The sequence below is a fragment of the Mustela nivalis genome (genome assembly GCF_964662115.1).
Source record: "Mustela nivalis genome assembly, chromosome: 14".
Lineage (NCBI taxonomy): Eukaryota > Metazoa > Chordata > Mammalia > Carnivora > Mustelidae > Mustela > Mustela nivalis.
The window spans coordinates 46,609,255-46,626,753 of NC_139033.1; the positions used below are offsets into that span (position 1 = coordinate 46,609,255).

Consider the following 17,499-nt stretch of genomic DNA (forward strand, 5'->3'; position numbering starts at 1 on the left):
TTCTTTTGTCTTCTTTGACCATGTGATGCCTTGTGATTGACTTTATCCCTCTTGGCTCCTGATTATAGATTTGATTTATTGTTCCTTGTGTGGTAGTATTGCCCCCTCACTATGATTTATAAGCTCTTCGAAGGTGGTACTGAAGCCAATAATACATTGTCTGCCTGATTATGTCACATGTAAAGAGTTAACTGGTTTCCTGTTTTACCCTTTTGTCCACTGTTAGGGTATCTGTGCAGATCAAGTGAAAGTTTCAGGCTATCATCGCTACCAAAGAGTAGAGATGAATGAAAATGCACTGGGGGAGCTAAAGAAGCTATTTGATGCCAAATCTGAGCACCTCCACCAGACCCTCGCTCTGCATTCGTACACCTCTGTGCTCTCAAAGTTGCAAGTGGAGTCTTATATTTATGCCTTACTCAATAGTTCAGCTCTTCTGAGATCTTTAGCAATTCAAGGCCGAGGTATGTGAATCGTGAAAGTCTCTTTTTTGAGGTCTTTGATGAAGAAAGAATGGAGGAGTTGGTTGAATGGGTTGTGTACTCATTGGTATTATAAGGGAACATTTGTGCTAGCTGTTTTACCTTGCCTTCCCCAAAGCGGGATTGAGATCTGCCTTCATAACATCTGTTGGGAGCAGAGCTAGACCTCCCTTCCCTGGGGCTGTCAGTCTGTGCTACTCTGGGAAGCCAAAAAGATTGCTTTTTATCATTAATGTCCTTTAGTCTCTAATGTCCCTTAGTCCCAATTTATGTGCTTGTTACCAAGTATGAACTCTACTTGGTAAATTTTGATTGTAAAACCCATACTCAGCGTTCTTTTTATCCTGTATCTTTAGTGCTTTATTTTTGCTTGTCTAGTTTGTTGGGCTGTTTTATATAACTTTCATCAGAGGATCTATAATGTTCTGCATTTTTCACCATATTTGGGTTTAAAAAACTAGCTTTAATTGTATGATGTGGTAAATATGAATTAGCTAGTTGAATTACGCAGTTTTTATTTCTTGGGGACATATTAGGAGTATTTAAAGTAAAAAATAATCCTGGGTGCCTGGGAGACTCAGTTGGTTAAGCGCCTGAATCCTGATTTCAGTGAAGTGAGATCGAGCCCTGTGTTGAAGTCTGCTTTGGGTGTGGAGCCTGCTTAAGATTCTCTCCCTCTCCCACTCTCTCTTAAAAAAAAAAAAAAAAATCCTTCCCCCTCATTGTTTTCATAACTAACCAAAGAGCTGGGATTATTAGGTCAGAGATCTGCTGATTTTTAAATTAAAAGTGGATTTTGATGAAGTTAATTTTCCCTTATTTTGTAATACTTCACAAAGTTAAATACTTTTTTGGATTACATATTTAGTAGATATTCAGACTTTTGAGAAAAGTTTTATTTATTTAAGTAAACTTTACACCCAACGTTGGACTCAAACTCAAAAATCCCAAGATCAAGAGTCACATGCTCTTCAACTGAGCCAGCCAGGAGCCCCAGAATTCAGATATTTTTGATGCAACTTTTCTTCTTGGATTTTTTTTTAAAAGATTTTATTTATTTATTTATTTGACAGATAGATCACAAGTAGGCAGAGTGGGGTTGGTGGGGGAAGCAGGCTCCTCACTGAGCAGAGAGTCCGATGCGGGGCTTGATCCCAGGGCCCTGAGATCATGACCTGAGCTGAAGGCAGAGGCTTTAACCCACTGAACCACCCAGGCGCCCCTCTTCTTGGATTTTTTTCTGAACTAAATATTTTGAAAAGATTTTATTAATTAATTAATTTATAGATAGAGATACTAAAAATTCTCTCCAAAACTCTGTTTATGTGGGGGCTCATTTAATCCTCTTTTTAATTTATAGCTTGTAAACAGACAGAAAGCTTTCCCTCTGACCTCTGTCAACTTAAGGAGTGTATCAGTGTCTTATTCATGTTCACCAGAAGGGTTAATGAAGATACCCAGTTCCATGATGATATTCTTCTTTGGCTGCAGAAATTGGTAAGTGAACAAATACTTGAAGAATTATGCTTTCTGGAGTTTTCTTCAACAGCTTCTTCAGCTAATTCATTTAATGTATTAATTAGTGACTTTTTTTTATTCATGACACATGATAAGTTATACTTACCTAGTGTGTCATTAAGCACAAAGTAGAAGTATTTTTCTTTCCGATATACTTTATATTTAATCTCAGGCCTTCAGCTTAGGAAGAAATGGAAATGTGGGAAGCATGCTAAATTAAAGACGGGATACATATTTAGAATACAGGTAACTGATCTAAAACCAATTATATCATTTATTTGTATTATCTTACATTTAGTGTTGTGTTCAGTCATACTTAAAGAACTTAAGAGAGAAAAGGCTGGTGTCAGGATTTGGGAGATCTAAGAAAGATGTTAAGTGTGTTAGAGAAGGAGGCTTGTTTATTTAGTCGTGTTTTCAGTGGGGCTGCCTTGGGTGCTTCTTTCAGGTTAATATTAGAGTTCTTGCATATGTGGTAAAGTCCCAAACATACTTATTTGGATTTGAGAATCTGTTGCAAACTCAGACTAAACTACTTGGCTTGCATGTATTCCCATGTGGCCAAGGATGTGAGTAAGTTGTATTTTGCCAGATAGTGAAAACTGGGTTTGCAGGAAGCTACATATGATGTTTTTATTGTAGTACTCATAGGTTCTTAGGCTTCCATGTGCATCTGTGGTAGAAACTCAACCTGTTAATAGTATATCTTTGGTTATACATATACTATATATATGTGTGTGTGTGTGTGTGTGTGTGTGTGTGTGTGTGTGTACAGTAGATCTCTGGTTCCTCTTCTGAAAGATTCCTGTATTTAAACATTGGCTAAGTCATTTACTAGACCCCTTGGCACATTTTTCTTCTTACTAGATAGTGAAACTGTATGTCCTTCCCTGTGCAGGTGTCAGTGTTACAAAGAGTTGGCTGTCCTGGAGATCACTTCTTCCTTTTAAACCATATTCTCCGATGTCCAGCTGGTGTCAGTAAGTGGGCTGTTCCTTTCATCCAGGTATGATGATGGTCTTCTGATTTTGAATGGGATGAGAGAGATTTTGTTAAAACATTTTTCCTGAAGAAAATGTTTTTTTCCCTTTAAAAAACTGCTTAAAAATACTGATATTTAAAACAAAATTCTTAAACTATTTTAGTGTATATGTATAAGTATTCTTGGGGGTTTTTATGCTGAAACTTCTTGGGCCACCCATCTTGATGAAATTAAGATAGAATTGCAGAAGTTCCCCTGTCATCTGGCTTGGTAGATTCAGTAGTATGTAGTTCTGTAGAATTTCTGTGCAAGAAGACACACTGGGACTTTTTTTCCTGGTGATATTCAACACAGCTTCCTAAATTAGTCCCCGCAAGCATCGTTGGTATACACAAAACAGAAACCACGAGCATCTCAAAGTTCTGTAATGCTAGCAGAGATCATGCTTTTGTGATCAATGTTCATATAATCACCTTCAGGGGCGCCTGGGTGGCTCAGTGGGTTAAAGCCTCTGCTTTTGGCTCAGGTCATGATCTCAGGGTCATGGGATCGAGCCCCACGTCGGGCTCTCTGCTCAGCAGGGAGCCGGCTTCCTCCTCTCTCTCTGCCTGCCTCTCTGCCTACTTGTGATCTCTGTCTGTCAAATAAATAAATAAAATCTTTAAAAAAAAAAAATATATATATATATATATATTCCCCTTCAGTGCTGATTATACGGCTCACAGTTTCTCCGCTCTGCTGCTTGCGTTTGGGTTATTTTGTTACTCACAGCCACCACTCAGATGGGTGGAAGCCAAGTGCATGCCAGGGGCAGCTTCTCCATGTGACCTTTTCTTTAGTATTTCTCGCAGTGAGAACTCTGAATCTCTTTAGGTAGGAGGAGGATTTTTGGTTTTGTCCAGTATTGTGTTTCATCCTATGTGGGTACAGTTGTTGAAGTCAGCTGCTCTGCTCGCTGTGCTCTGTGAGTCCAGCTCAGTCAGGACTGCCAGGGAACCCATGTGCTCTCACTCTTGGGGATTGTGTGCCAGTCCCATCTTTGTTTTCGTAACTGCTTCCTCTGTCAGAATGCTGGTGAACTGAGATCATGGATACTTGGGTTGTCAGCTTTCTACAGTATGCTTTTTCCTTTTCTGATTTCAGATCAAAGTGTTGAATAACCCATCAGGGGTCTTTCATTTTATGCAGTCCCTTGCCCTGCTAATGTCTCCTGTCAAGTAAGTGCGGAAGAGCTTTATGAAGTAGAAATTGAAATGCTTCTTTCTACCAAAGGTTGGCTTCCTAAACTGCCCAGATCCAAAGATCTGCTAAGGGAGGTGTCAGCATTCCAGAATTTAATATTGCGGATTTTCTTTGGGTTGGATACCCTTTTCCCCCCACATGACCTTATTAACTTCTTATGTATAAACAATTAAGCTTTTTTTGGGTCCCTCTTTTTAGTGGATTTGCCTCTTGTGTCATATATGTCATTATGAAAGGAGCTGTGGAGAGACCAGAAAGTTATCTTTCCATTAGAAGAAGAGCTGTAGTAGAGAGGGGAAGAGGGCAGAGATCTAAGTGCCCACTTGGGAAGCTGTGATCAGCGTGCTAGCCCCAGGGAGCCTGAAGGGGGGTGGTGGAGCAGTGAGAGAAGATTCTAGGTGTATGTATGACTGGGTTGCAAGAATGGGGGCAGATCTCATTAAGAGAGAAGAGCAGGCAGGGCACTGTCGGCGGAGAGAAGATGCTATGGCCCAGGGTACAGGTAAGGTGGCGGTGCGGAGGATACGTAGGAAATTAGCTTGGCTGGAGCAGAGACTGCATGGGAGATGGTCATACAGTGGAAGAGCTACAGTGACTTGGATGATAGAAGGTTTTGACATTAAAACAGAAGAATCTAGATTTGATAAAGTCTGGCCCTGTAGTAGATCAGGGCTTTTGAATAATTGTAAAAAGCATCCAAGAAAGCTAGGATGGACTGAAGGCAGAAGATGTGCTTCTGCTTAATTGAAGTGCAGTTAGAGTCTGGCTCTTCTGGCTCTGGATCCCAACCTCTTATCAAGAGGACATTTAGGGGGAGAAGGCACTGTCTTGTCTAGGTGACCTTGAACAGTGGAATTACCTCCGGCTCTCAGTCCTGGAAAGCCTGTCTGCCCTGGAGCCTGAGTTGGGGTAATGGTGGTGAGAAAGAGAAGGAGGGGAACCTAAAGGTTATCTTCGCAGAAAAGGATTAAGTAGCTGATGAAATAAGGAACTGGTGGGATAGGAGTGGTTCTGAGAGAACTCTGTAGACCTCTGAGCCCAAGTGATTGTGAGGGCATTCATGCCCTAACAGACCAACAGGGACAGAAAGGAGAGCTGTTTTATAAGGAGGAAAGTCTGAGGTCATTGAGGTATACAAGTGGACACACAGGATTGGAGCTCCTTGGGTTGAAAGGGCAGCGGTGTGCTGGAAGTCATGGGAGAAAGTTCCTGTAACAGGAAGGAATGGGCGAATTTTTCAGGAGCAGGCTGAAGGGGAAGGAACAGGGGCCATGTTGAAAACCATGTTGTAGTCTAAGAGAAGAAATTTCTCTGGTTATACCTGCTTCTCAGGTCTAGCCAACACCTTGTGAAACCTGGCTGGCAGGAATTCTCTCTAGTTCTCTCTGCCTGGATACAAGGGGTTTCTCTAACACGTGGTAGATAGGATTTTGACTTCAAAATGGTTTTGCCTTTAGAGGTACTCTTTTCCCCTAAACAAACTTCTGAATTACCTGCAGATTATCTTTTTATATTCAGTAAAGCTGATGAGATCGGATACTACATGTTCCTCAAGTCGTGTACTGGCACCAAGTTTGTAAGCCTGGCTGGAGGCGAGGTCCCTCAGCAGTCCGTATGTATTGAGGTCCTGGCATGCGGGAGCTGGGCCAGCATTACAGCTTCTCTGCAATTACTTGTCACTACTAATCCAGGATCCTCGAGGTCTGCACACCAAAATTAGGTTTTAGCTGCCTTGAGTTCTCGCCAGTTCTTATTTGTTTAGTAGTTTAAACCATGTGTTGATTGGGTGGCCGGCTGAATCTTCTGCGGGGTTGAGTAGATGATCCAGAGTGCATGCGTGCGGGCTTTCTGTGTTCATGTGATTGGCGTGATCTCCCTTGTCCTTCAGAAATCGAGCGGAATTCCTGTGCCACATGAAGCCCAGTGAGCAGAAGCCATCCTCCTCGGGGCCTGCATCCGGGACGTGGACGCTAGTAGATGAGGGAGGAGAAGAGGTAACTTGTCATGCCTGCATCATTTTCATTAATCATTGTCGAGCTCCCCTTATGTGCCACGCATTGTTCTAAGCACTTGTCACATGGTCTCTCCTTGACTTCTGTGACAGCCCCATGAGGGCAGGTACTGGTGTGAGAAAACCGAGGTGCAGGGGGCGAAAGAGTTTTCCCAGCAGGTAACATGAGTCTGTATAGTAAAGAGCTGGAGCTTATCAAGCTCTTTCTTTAACTCTTACGAATACTTCTTATCCATATGGTCTCATTTGTAAGGTATAAGATGGTTCTTTATTCTTGGTGAGAACTAAGTGATCCAAATCCAATTTCCCAAGATAGTACTTGTTGATTTTTCTTTCTGCTGTACAGAGGGTTAGTGTATCTGTCAGGAATTTTCCCTCCAGCTAGTTACCTGCCCACGTGCTTTTTTATGGTCCACATCCTGATTTGATGTACTGTCAAGGTGGCCAGGGACCAGATTTACTAAGTCTTCTTTTTATTTTTTTTTTAAATAATGTCTTTTTTTTTTTTTTTTTTAAGATTATATTCATTAGAGAGAGAGAGAGAGAGTGAGAGAGGGAGCACAAGCAGGGGGGGTGGGAGAAGGAGAAGCAGGCTTCCTGTTGAGTGGGGAGTCCCATGTAGGGCTCCATCCCCAGATCCGGGGATCATGACCTGAGCTGAGGACAGACTCCCAATGACTGAGTCACCCAGGCGTCCCAAGACTCCTTCTTTTTATTTTTATTTTTTTAATTTTTAATTTATTTTTTAAAGATTTTATTTATTTATTTGACAGACCAAGATCACAAGTAGGCAGAGAGGCAGGCAGAGAGAGAGAGAGAGAGAGACGGAAGCAGGCTCCCCACTGAGCAGGGAGCCCGATGCAGGGCTCAATCCCAGGACCCTGGGATCATGACCTGAGCCTAAGGCAGAGGCTTTAACCCACCGAGCCACCCAGGCGCCCCAAGTCTCCTTTTTATTTTTTATTTTTATTTTTTTTAAAGATTTTATTTATTTACTTGACACAGAGAGAGAGATCATAAGTAGGCAGAGCATCGGGCAGAGACAGAGGAGAAGCAGGCTCCCTGCTGAGCAGAGAGCCCGACTCAGGGCTCGATCCCAGGACCCTGAGATCATACCTGAGCCGAAGGCAGAGACTTTAACCCACTGAGCCACCCAGGTGCCCCAAGACTCCTTCTTTTTAAAAGAAGTTGACAGTTTGCAGCAGACAGTTCTCACAATGACAGCCGTGGCAGCCATGGGGATCATGTCTGTGTGTTTACCCAAGTGCTCATTCAGGACTGGGGGGCTGCTTTGCACTCATTTTCCTCTTCAGACATCTCTGCTAGAGACTCAGCAGTCACCTTGAAGAGAGTTTCTCAGAAACTGGTACTTTAAATTGTATTTAAAGATTGTGGTGAAATGCCCCCCCTCCCCACCCCCCCAGCCACGAGAGTGTTATCCTCTGAGAGAGAAGTCTTTTCTCTGGAAGGTTTCCTTTCTCCCAGAGACAGGTGATGGCTGGGGACCCTGCAGTGGTGCCTGGCCCCTGGCTAGTCCTTACTGACTGTTGAGTGAATTCAAGAACCTGGGGAGTAGGTGAGAATGTTGAGAGTGCTATTGACTCAGAAGGCTGCAGGAAGGAAAGTGCTCTCAGTTTTTCACATTAGTGGTTCCTTGATACTGGCTCTATATTAGAGCCAACTGGGCAGGGCGCCTGGGTGGCTCAATCATTGGGCGTCTGCCTTCAGCTCAGGTCATGATCCAGGGGTCCTGGGATTGAGTCCCGCATCGGACTCCCTGTTCAGTGGGAAGCCTGCTTTTCCCTCTCCCACTCACCCTGCTTGTGTTCCCTCTCTTGCTGTCTCTCTCTGTCAAGTAAATAAATAAAAATCTTAAAAAAAAAAAAAAAAGGAACAAACGGGGGCAACTTAGAAATCTTGCCCAGGCCCACACCCAGACATCCAGATGTGTAAAAGCCTCCCAGGTGATTCTGATGTAGAACCAGAGTTGAGAGCTACTGCTCTAAGTAGAGTTTCTGAGGCTTGTCTGTAAGCCATTTAGGACTGAAAATGGGGCAGGGGTTGGTGGGGGGGAGAGTGGCTTGGGAGGTAATCAATGAATGCTTTAGTTCCTTGTTGAAATTGAGGTGGTATATTCTTCAGGATTTCTGGATCTTTTTACAGCATTCCCTTTTGAATGTAGCATATTTTAGGACACAAATCAACTTGTTTTCTAAGATGACTTTAATGCTTGGTATTAAACAAAAACCCTAAAGGTTTCCCCTATATAATCTGTATGTATGGCCTGTTATTCTCTCCTGCTTTAGCAGCACTAACTGGCAACAGAACTTCAGTAGCTATAGCAAATGCAGATTACTTTGCCATAAGGCAGTGTATACTACAGTTGGCCTTGATTTGGGGGCAACAGACTTGTAGCTAAAGTAACTTGGCCTGAATATGTGGTTCTTAAATTCATGTTGTCAAAGCACTGAGCTTTTATAGTAAGATTTTCCACTCTTGAGGAATTTTTTATTTAATCTTCTTTGGAATGGATGTTTAATGAGGGCAGTTTCAGCCATGGAAGAATGGGTATGACCCAGATGCACATATAATTGTGCTTGCGATTTCGGGGGATTTACAGCCCATCTGTGGAGCTGATAGTAGGAGAAGTCCACGAAAACACATGGACCCCGATGTAAGACTTGTATCTGTGATAATTTAGCTCTTGTAACTCTAGACCCTGGTGTGTTCTGATCCAATCAGCTGACATGATTTTGCATCTTTCCCCTTAGGATGAAGATCCTGAGACCAGTTGGCTTCTCCTTAATGAGGATGACTTGGTTATCCTTTTATCCCAGTTTCCGTTCCATGAACTCTTTCAGCATCTTCTTGGGTTTAAAGCAAAAGGTAGACTGATTTCTTTTGTCGTGTGGTAAATGGGATTGTGGCAAGCTCATTCCAGGAGCTCAGCATCCAGCCTTCCAACCTGGGCAGGTTTCTGATCTAGGTTCCTGGGTGCCTGGCCATCCCGTGCAGACATGGTTGCATCATATCTCAGTGTGATTTCCTTCCTTTCTCTTGTGTTTGTAATTTCCCACCTAGTGCTGAGATGCAGAAAGGTCAGCTAGCTTGCACATTGCCCAGCTTTTCTTTTTTTAAGATTGTATTTATTTATTTGAGGGGGTGGGGGGTAGGAGCAGGAAGGAGGGAGGGGCAGAGGGAGAAGCACACTCTCTACTGAGCAGGGAGCCCAATGTGGGGCTTGATCCCAAGACCCAGAGACCATGACCCAAACAGAAGGCAGATGCTTTAACCGAGTGAGCCACGCAGGTGCCCCCTACGTCTCCAGCTTTAATATATTGCTTTCATTTTATACTTTGTCTCAGGTTCTCCACGTCATGTTGACAGAGAAGCCAGAGCAATGGGATTGTTGAGTTTTCTCGCCTGTGGCTTTGTTTCCTCACTGAGGTGTTTATATCTGTGTCCTTCATTGTTTTTTGATAGTAATTGTAAATCCTCCCTTTTCTCCAATTATCTTCTAGATGATTATTCACCTGAAACAACAAGACCTCAAGAGATGATGAAAATTTTTGCCTTTGCTAACTCACTAGTGGAGCTTCTGGCTGTGGGGTTAGAAACCTTTAACAGGGCACGCTACAGGCAGTTTGTGAAGCGAATTGGTTATATGATCAGGTAATATTGCTGTTGCTGCATCTGTTTCTGTTTGCCTTTGCCTGGATCAGGCATACATACTGTGTGAAATTGAGATGATGGACATCTCAGTGTACGATTTGGGTCTGATTTATCATAAAAGTAAGAATTTTTTTTTACCATCTAGCAGATGGGAAGTCTATAAATGCTTCCAGTCAGAATATTTGGTTAGTTATTTCAAATTTAACTGGTTTGTTAGGTAATTGTTCTTGGAGTCAAGGTTCTCAAAGTAGTTGCTGGGTTGAACTTGGCCAGAGAAACTCAACTCAGTCATGGAAAATGAAGCCTCTCTGAAGCTTCTCTCCTTTTCCTTTGCTCCCTGTGTTCTTCCACCTCTTCACTCTTACCTGGGAATTGTCACTGAGCTGCGGAGGATTGGCAGTAGCTCTTTCATGTCATTGTTTTCCTTTTACCTCTCTTATTTATTCTTATTCTGATTTTCGGTTAAATGCCATTTAAAGAAAGTTGCAAAGACATCTGTCATTGGCCCCTGTTTTGAACTGAGGAAAGCGTTATCATTTATTTAATTGAAAAATGGGTTTATGGTTTTATGATCAAGTATGAATAAATTTTGAGAACATGTACTGCTTTTTATTGAATTAATTTTGTATCCTCTTTTCTGCATTATTAATTTTTCTGTCTTTACTGTCATTCCCTATAGCACATCAGTATGCTGTTGTTTATTCCAACTTCCCTTCCCTCCAAAAAAGCCTCTAAAATCTCTCCCCCTCCTCAGTGATGTTTCCCAAACAAAATTGATTATAATTATTTGTTTGTTTATTTATTTCCATGTGCTTTGTAAAGCCAGGTAAATGGTTATAGGATGCCCTGCAAGGCTGTGACTTTGAAGGTCTTTAAAAGCCTTTAGTTGAGGGTATTGAAAACAAGAGACAGTGGAAGGAAGGATCGTTGGTGCCTTGGAGAGTAATTTCTTTAAATCTAAAAGCCCATGTATTCATTATTAGAAGTTCAGACGATAAGGTAAAGCCTGTCCTTTTGTTCGTTTATGTGATGTAGGATTGAGTGCCCACTGCATGCCAATGATATATATATACCTTCTCGGTTTTTTTTGTTTGTTTTGTTTTGTTTTTTTTTACCTTCTCGTTTTATTCTCCCAATAACTCTGTAGGAAAGACATTGTTATTCCTGCTTTAAGGTCGGTATTCATTCTATAATATTTCTGTGTAAATACTTACAGTTGATTATTATAGTGTATTATGATCTCTCTTTGTCTTCCATCTACTTATTTTTTTTGTACCTATTGCACATTCTTCTCACACCTTCCAGTTGTAGAACTGTTTTCTACAAGGTCCCTTTCTTCAGGTCATCTATTGGTTCCAGGTTTTTCCCTCTATTCTTGCTTGAATTCTCCACAGTCAGGCTCTCCCCACACCCCACCCCTGGACCCACTAGACAGCTCTTAAAAATGAAGGGCACTAATGAACTTTGTTCTACTGAGCCAGTGGCCAGTTCTGAGTCTTCTCCCTTACATTTCTCCCATAGTTGACATAGCTTTCTCAGAGTTGCTCACTTTCTCCTTTAAACATTTTCTTTGGGGCACCTGGGTGGCTCAGTGGGTAAAGCCTCTGCCTTTGGCTCAGGTCACGATCTCAGGGTCCTGGGGTCGAGCCCCGCTTTGGGCTCTTTGCTCAGCAGGGAGCCTGCTTACCCCTCTCTCTCTGCCTGCCTCTCTGCCTACTTGTGATCTCTCTCTCAAATAAATAAATAGAATCTTTAAAAAGAAAACATTTTCTTTGCTTGGTTTCCAGGATCCCATATTTTGGTTTCTCCTCCATTTCCCTAGCTTCTCATTTTCTGCCTCCTTGGTTGTTTCACCCTCACTCTCAAACTTCTTGATGTTGGACTGCCCCAGGACTCGGTTCCTGGACCTCTTCTCTCCATCAAAACTTGCTCTTCGGACTTCATCCATTCTCATGTCTTTAAATGTCATCATCGGTTCTCAGAGTTCTATTTCTAGCTCGTGCCTCTCTCTTAAGCCTGTAAGCGCAGCTGCCAACTCAGCACCTCCCCTTGGATGACTCACAAACATTGTAATTTAATACACCCAGTGGACCTCCCCGGTCTCCTCCTTGGCCTTACTGTCTTCAGTAAGTGGCAACTTTATTCTTCTGGTTGCTCAGGCTAGAGTACTTGGTGTCATCCCTGTCTTTTTATACCCCACATCCAGTGTGACAGCCGATTCTGTCATCTCTACCTTCAAAACACTGTCATCAAATCTAAGATGCCACCAATTCTGAAGATGCATTTTGTGTGCCTCTTAAGAAAAAATGCTACAGAAGTATGGCACGTTACCAGTTTAGGACATATTCCATTTTGCAGGGATTATAGTGTGAAAGATGTGCATCCTTTTAAACTAATGAAACCTCCTGTTTTCAGAATCCAGCCGCTTCTCCCCAAGTTCACTGCTACCACCCTAGTTCATTCTCACATATTTCTCCCGAATTACAATTATCATTGTTAATAGCCTCCTGACTTGTCTTCCTGCTTTTGCCCTTGCTCTACCCTCGGATTATTCACGCAACAGCCAGTGTTCCCCGTAAGAGGTGAGTCAGGAGCTCATGTCATTCGTCTGCTCCCAGTTTCAGTCAGAATAAAAGCCAAAGGGTTCGCAGTGGCCTGGTCTCCTGTCACTTTTCTGATTTCTTCTCCAGCCAGTCTCCCACCCACTTACCTTGCTTTCACACACTGGCTACCTTGCTGTACCTCCAACATCCTGAATATGCCTTGGAGCCCTCTCTCTGGTTTTCCTTCTACCCGGATGCTCTTCCCTTAGATACCCCTGTCTTTACTCACACGTCCTCTTTGGTGAGGCCTTTCCTGCTCCCAGCCAACCTCCTTACTCTGGAAAACTCCAGAGAAACTTTAGTCCCCTCTCCTACTTATTTTCATCGTCACTTATGACCATTGGACAGATTATACTTTTCCCTTTACTTTGTTGTCTATTTGCCTCCGCTAAATGTAAGCCGCGTGAGTGTGGGGTTTGCCCTCTCGCTGACTGTCTTTAGAACCTTGAAGGTAGCAGCTGTTCCATGATATGTACTGGGCAAATTAGTGCTTCCGATGTAATATGAAGGTGCCAGGATTGAGTACATGAATGAAAAGTGCTGTATTGCCTTTCCTCCTGTTCAGGATGACCCTTGGTTATGTGAGCGACCATTGGGCACAGTTTGTGAGCCACAGCCGAGGCTTGGGTTTGGCCCAGCAGCCCTACTCCGTGGAGAAACTACAGGTTGAATTTGATGAACTGTTTCTGAGAGCTGTCCTGCATGTGCTGAAAGCCAAAAGGTAAGACATGTGATGATGATTGTTGAGAAATGGCTCCCTGGCTCGCGAGGAAGATTGGTGCGAAAGTCATCGACTACAGTTAGATCTCTTACAATAATGTCTGAGTGCATTTCATCTGTTTCTTATCTTGGGCAAATTGTCTTTAAGTTTCCTTATCTGTCATGGTGGACTGAAATGCTCTTTTTAAGATTTTTTTTTTTCAATCTTAAAATAACCCGATTCTGATACCTCAGTGGTGTCATCCCTCAACTTTCGGGGAAGCCTTGAACAAGGTGTGAATTCTCTTTCCCACCCATCTCAGTGCCTGAGTGAGGCAGGGCAGGTGCTCAGTGCACAGCACAAATGATTTGCCCATTTTATTGTTTCAGTTGTCTTACCGTGAGGTTTCTCGTGGGTCCTGGGCCCCTGTGCTTGGCTGTGTAAATGCTGTCTTCTGGTCATGTTGTCTTTGTTGCTGCTTTTAGCCCGGGATACACTTGAGGGAGGGGCAGGGGCACAGTGGTGCCTCCTACACTGTCTTCCCTGAGCATCTGGCTAAGTGTAGGAGCAAGTTCTGCCAAGCGTTGTGCCCTCTGCTGGGAGATGTTTTATGGCCTCCAGTCCACTCATGAGCTGCCAGCTCTTCCCCAGCTTTGCCTTCTTCTGAGGTCTCTGTGCTCCATCTTGCCATGATCTCTAACTTCAGCCCGTACTCATTGTGTGTTGTGTAATGGCTTTGAGTCTTGCCTGCTATTTACTGGCACCTTGGGCCAGTCACCTAGTCTTTGTCTTCTCATTTTCCTCATTTATAAAATGGAGATGATGGTAATGATTCTGCCTGTTCCATCGACCTCATGGATATGTGCCCAGGATGAAATGCAGTAGTATATGGAAATACTTTTTAAATCATGAAGGACCTTTTGGATGTAGGTGGTGGTGGTTCTTTGTGGCTTCAGATGAAGAATAGAGTAACTGCTCACTTACAGAAATTTCAGAACCCCTTGACTAAGTCTTAAGCACTTTTAGGCACTCAGAAGGCATGGATCTAAGATATATAGAATTTGGGCTTAGATATTTATCTTTACTTGTTTCTCATTCTATATTGTCCATAAATTTGGTGGTCTCATCGGGTTTACCAGATCCTGTGCAGAATCCTGCTGGGGGTCAGGAGTAGTCTTCGGTGTCTGATCTGTCACTTGTCCTTGTGGCCGCTTAGCTGAGATGGAAAGCTCTCACCATAGTTACCAATTCGTAGAGTTGGAGCTGTGAACTCTTCTCCTGTAGCATTATACATGTAATTCACAAAGGCGGTCCTGTCATTTTAAACTTTAAAATATTGAGAACTGTTGTTCTTGAGTTTATTTTAGGAAAGAGATTACACAAGAATCAGATATTTAAAGCCATGATGACATTTAAATGTATTTGGCTTTCCAGTAGAAATTTCTGACAGTGGTTATCCCCCAACCCAAAGCAAAACAAAACCAAAGGACAGCAAAAACCTAAGCCAGACTTACTGCATAACTGCCATATGGGGGATTTCATGGCCTGAAATACACAGTCTCATGACATTACTTTTAAGGCCTCTGCAAATTCCTCTTACTGTTTTGGAATAAGTTATACAAGAGAGTCAGGTCCTATGTGAGGTGCTAGGATAATTATTTAATAAGACAGAAGCTTGGCCCAACTGAACTTAACAGTTTCTTCAACCTTTGCTCAGGAGTCTAGCTACTGCTTTTCAGAATCTAGGTCAGTGGTGGTTTGGGCCACTAGTAGCGTGGTGATGGCGCCTAGATGTGGGTCTGGCTTATACTATTTAATTTCTTATTCTTTTTCTCTCAATAAGCTTTGTTTGTTTTTAATTGGTTAATTTGTAGGTTTGTCCAAAATACAGCAACAGTTTTGAGTGCTTCCCTGTTTTTAAAAGGATTTTTTTGAGATAAAATTTATATAACCCAATTTTATTGAGCATTTACTGAGAGTGCTGATTGTTTGCAAGATACTGGTTTAGGTAGGGGATAATTTGAAAATAAGGCTCTAGGTTACATTTAAGTTTATTCAAAGATGAACAAAACCTGGTTTCTACTCTCAAATTGTTGTGGTTTGTATGTGTATGTAAATTACAGCAACTTGAGGCATTTCTCACTGTGTTGTTTGAGGAGCACTTGAGTCTGAGTCACCCAGGATGACTAGAACCTGAAAATTCTTGGGCCAGAGCTGTGACCTACAAAATCAGGATCTGTGTAGGCAGGCCTTGGAATCTGCATTTTCCACAGTCTCCTGGTTTTTTTGTCGTCGTTGTTTGTTTTTGTGTGTGTGTGTGAGTAAAGCAATTGAAGATTATTAAATGAACATACAGAAAAAGCTTTCAAGAGTGAGAGGGGTCCCTGCAGAATTGCCACTGAGGGCCTTTAGAGTTGGTCTTTTCTAGAAAGCTAACCAGGGAACTTATATTCTTTTTAACATCTCTATTGATACCAACATTGGGCAAGGACTAGTGATAACATCTTCAATGGCTTAACATCCTTTGTAGGGTCTGGTTATTCTTTGTTGGTCATAGGTGATTATCATAAAAAAGACACCCACCCCACAGGCCTAGGGCAGGTGGTCGGGTTTGTTCCATTATGCCTGGTTTCCCCACGCCTGCACACTTTTGGGATTTCTGTGAGCCTGATCACGTAGCCCCCTATTTATCTCTCCCTGCCTAGCCCTGCCTGTCCTTTACTCATTTCTCCCCGCTAGAATAGTCTCCCTGTGATTTTTCTGCCTGCTCTGGTGTAAGAACCACCCATAAAGGGTATGATATTGCCAAAGTCAGGTATGGATGGAATTGTGTAATAGTGCTGAGGAGGAAATCAGAGGAGGGCTTCATAGTTGGAGGGATGGCAGCTTGGAGGTACGAGATTCTTGCCGTGCTCATCCAGGAATGGTCTCATACTCTGCACGCAGCGAGGCCTCTGGTTAGAAACATGGGTCTGAGCTGTATAGTGGAAGCCTTTGAACGTGGGGCTGAGGAGTGTGAATTTCATTCAGTGATGAGTGGAGAGGCCCTGCAGGGTTTTTGATTCTCCTCCCTCTCATTGCACATGTGTCTGTGTGCATACTCGTACCCGCATGTAGACTCAGACACATACATCCATATCTAAGCGCCTGTCACCCAGGCCTTAAAAAGATCTTTGGTTCAAAACACAGCTCTGCCTCCTATTACCCTTCCTGGGCCTTAGGAGCCTTACCGGTAAAGTGAGGAGAGTATCACTAGTAATACTTGCCTTGGTTTTTGTGAGGACGGAGTGAGATGATCTGTATGGCGGCGTGATTAGAACAGAGCCTGACACAGACGAAGTTCCTGTGCGAGTCTTGCTGTTACTGTTACCCGTCCTTGAGGTGTCGGTGGCCGAAGCATGTTAGAAAAATTGCTGTGTTGTGATTTAAGAACTTTTTTTTTTCCTACTAGAGCAGGTCTGCCTGCTTTCTCAGTGTGGTGAAGTTGACTGATAAATGAAACTATTCCTACTCTTTAAAACACGCAGACTTGGCATTTGGCTGTTTATGTCGGAAATGCCCTTTGGGACGCTGTCGGTCCAGATGCTCTGGAAGCTCTTCTACCTCATGCACCAGGTGGAGAGTGGGAATCTGGAGAAGCTCTGCGTCGCTCTCCCGCCTGCTGAGTGCAAGAAGCAGCTTCAAGGTACAGTCTGGCCAGAGTGTGCTGCGCAGCTCTTTTCACCCTGTGTGCCTTCATGGCTTTATTCCTTTTATTTTTAGAAGGACTAAGAGAACATTTTACTCTGTATACTCGTATGTAATAATTTTGAAATTTGAAAGGCTGCTTTATTGCTTTGACATATTAGAATGATAATTCTAGTTTTCATTATTCTTGAAAGGCTCTGGGTAGTAATTTGGTATGATCCCAGCTCGGGGATGAGAAATGAAAATTGGGTTGTAAATGCCCCCATGGAGTTATTTTGAAAATACGGGACATTTGATGGACTACCTTTGATTTCTGAAATGTGTAAACACCTGGAAAGAAGTGTAGGCTTATTGCCTTCTTATTTTGCAAATTCCATCAGGGGAATGTATTTTTTAAACAGACTTTTTTTTCTATCTTTCCCCTGTATCTTTGCCTTTGTAGCATTTAGTTTTCTGTCATGGATCCCAAAACTCTAGTGCCCCCTAGTGACAAAATAGTGTGTTGCATACACTGCATCCTCAGAGAAGTTGGTAGAATGAACACACTGTATACTGTTTATCACATTTAGCAGTATTGCAGTCATGGTTGTAACTAATTTCTT

The 17,499-nt window shown here is 42.8% G+C and overlaps 1 protein-coding gene across 7 annotated transcripts in view; it reads left to right on the top strand.

Moving 5' to 3' along the window:
- EPG5 (ectopic P-granules 5 autophagy tethering factor) overlaps nt 1-17,499 on the top strand; it is a 103,129-nt gene that overhangs the window by 13,989 nt on the left and 71,641 nt on the right. For 4 of the 7 annotated variants that reach the window (XM_082699313.1, XM_082699310.1, XM_082699311.1 and 1 more), the window contains exons 3-11: nt 227-464; nt 1,843-1,979; nt 2,899-3,006; nt 4,126-4,199; nt 6,113-6,218; nt 9,007-9,121; nt 9,757-9,907; nt 13,076-13,231; nt 16,738-16,895. In XM_082699313.1, coding sequence (XP_082555439.1) covers nt 227-464; nt 1,843-1,979; nt 2,899-3,006; nt 4,126-4,199; nt 6,113-6,218; nt 9,007-9,121; nt 9,757-9,907; nt 13,076-13,231; nt 16,738-16,895 — 1,243 coding nt within the window. The remainder of the gene's footprint in view (nt 1-226; nt 465-1,842; nt 1,980-2,898; nt 3,007-4,125; nt 4,200-6,112; nt 6,219-9,006; nt 9,122-9,756; nt 9,908-13,075; nt 13,232-16,737; nt 16,896-17,499) is intronic. The other 3 variants (XM_082699314.1, XM_082699315.1, XM_082699316.1) reach the window with 1 other exon arrangement.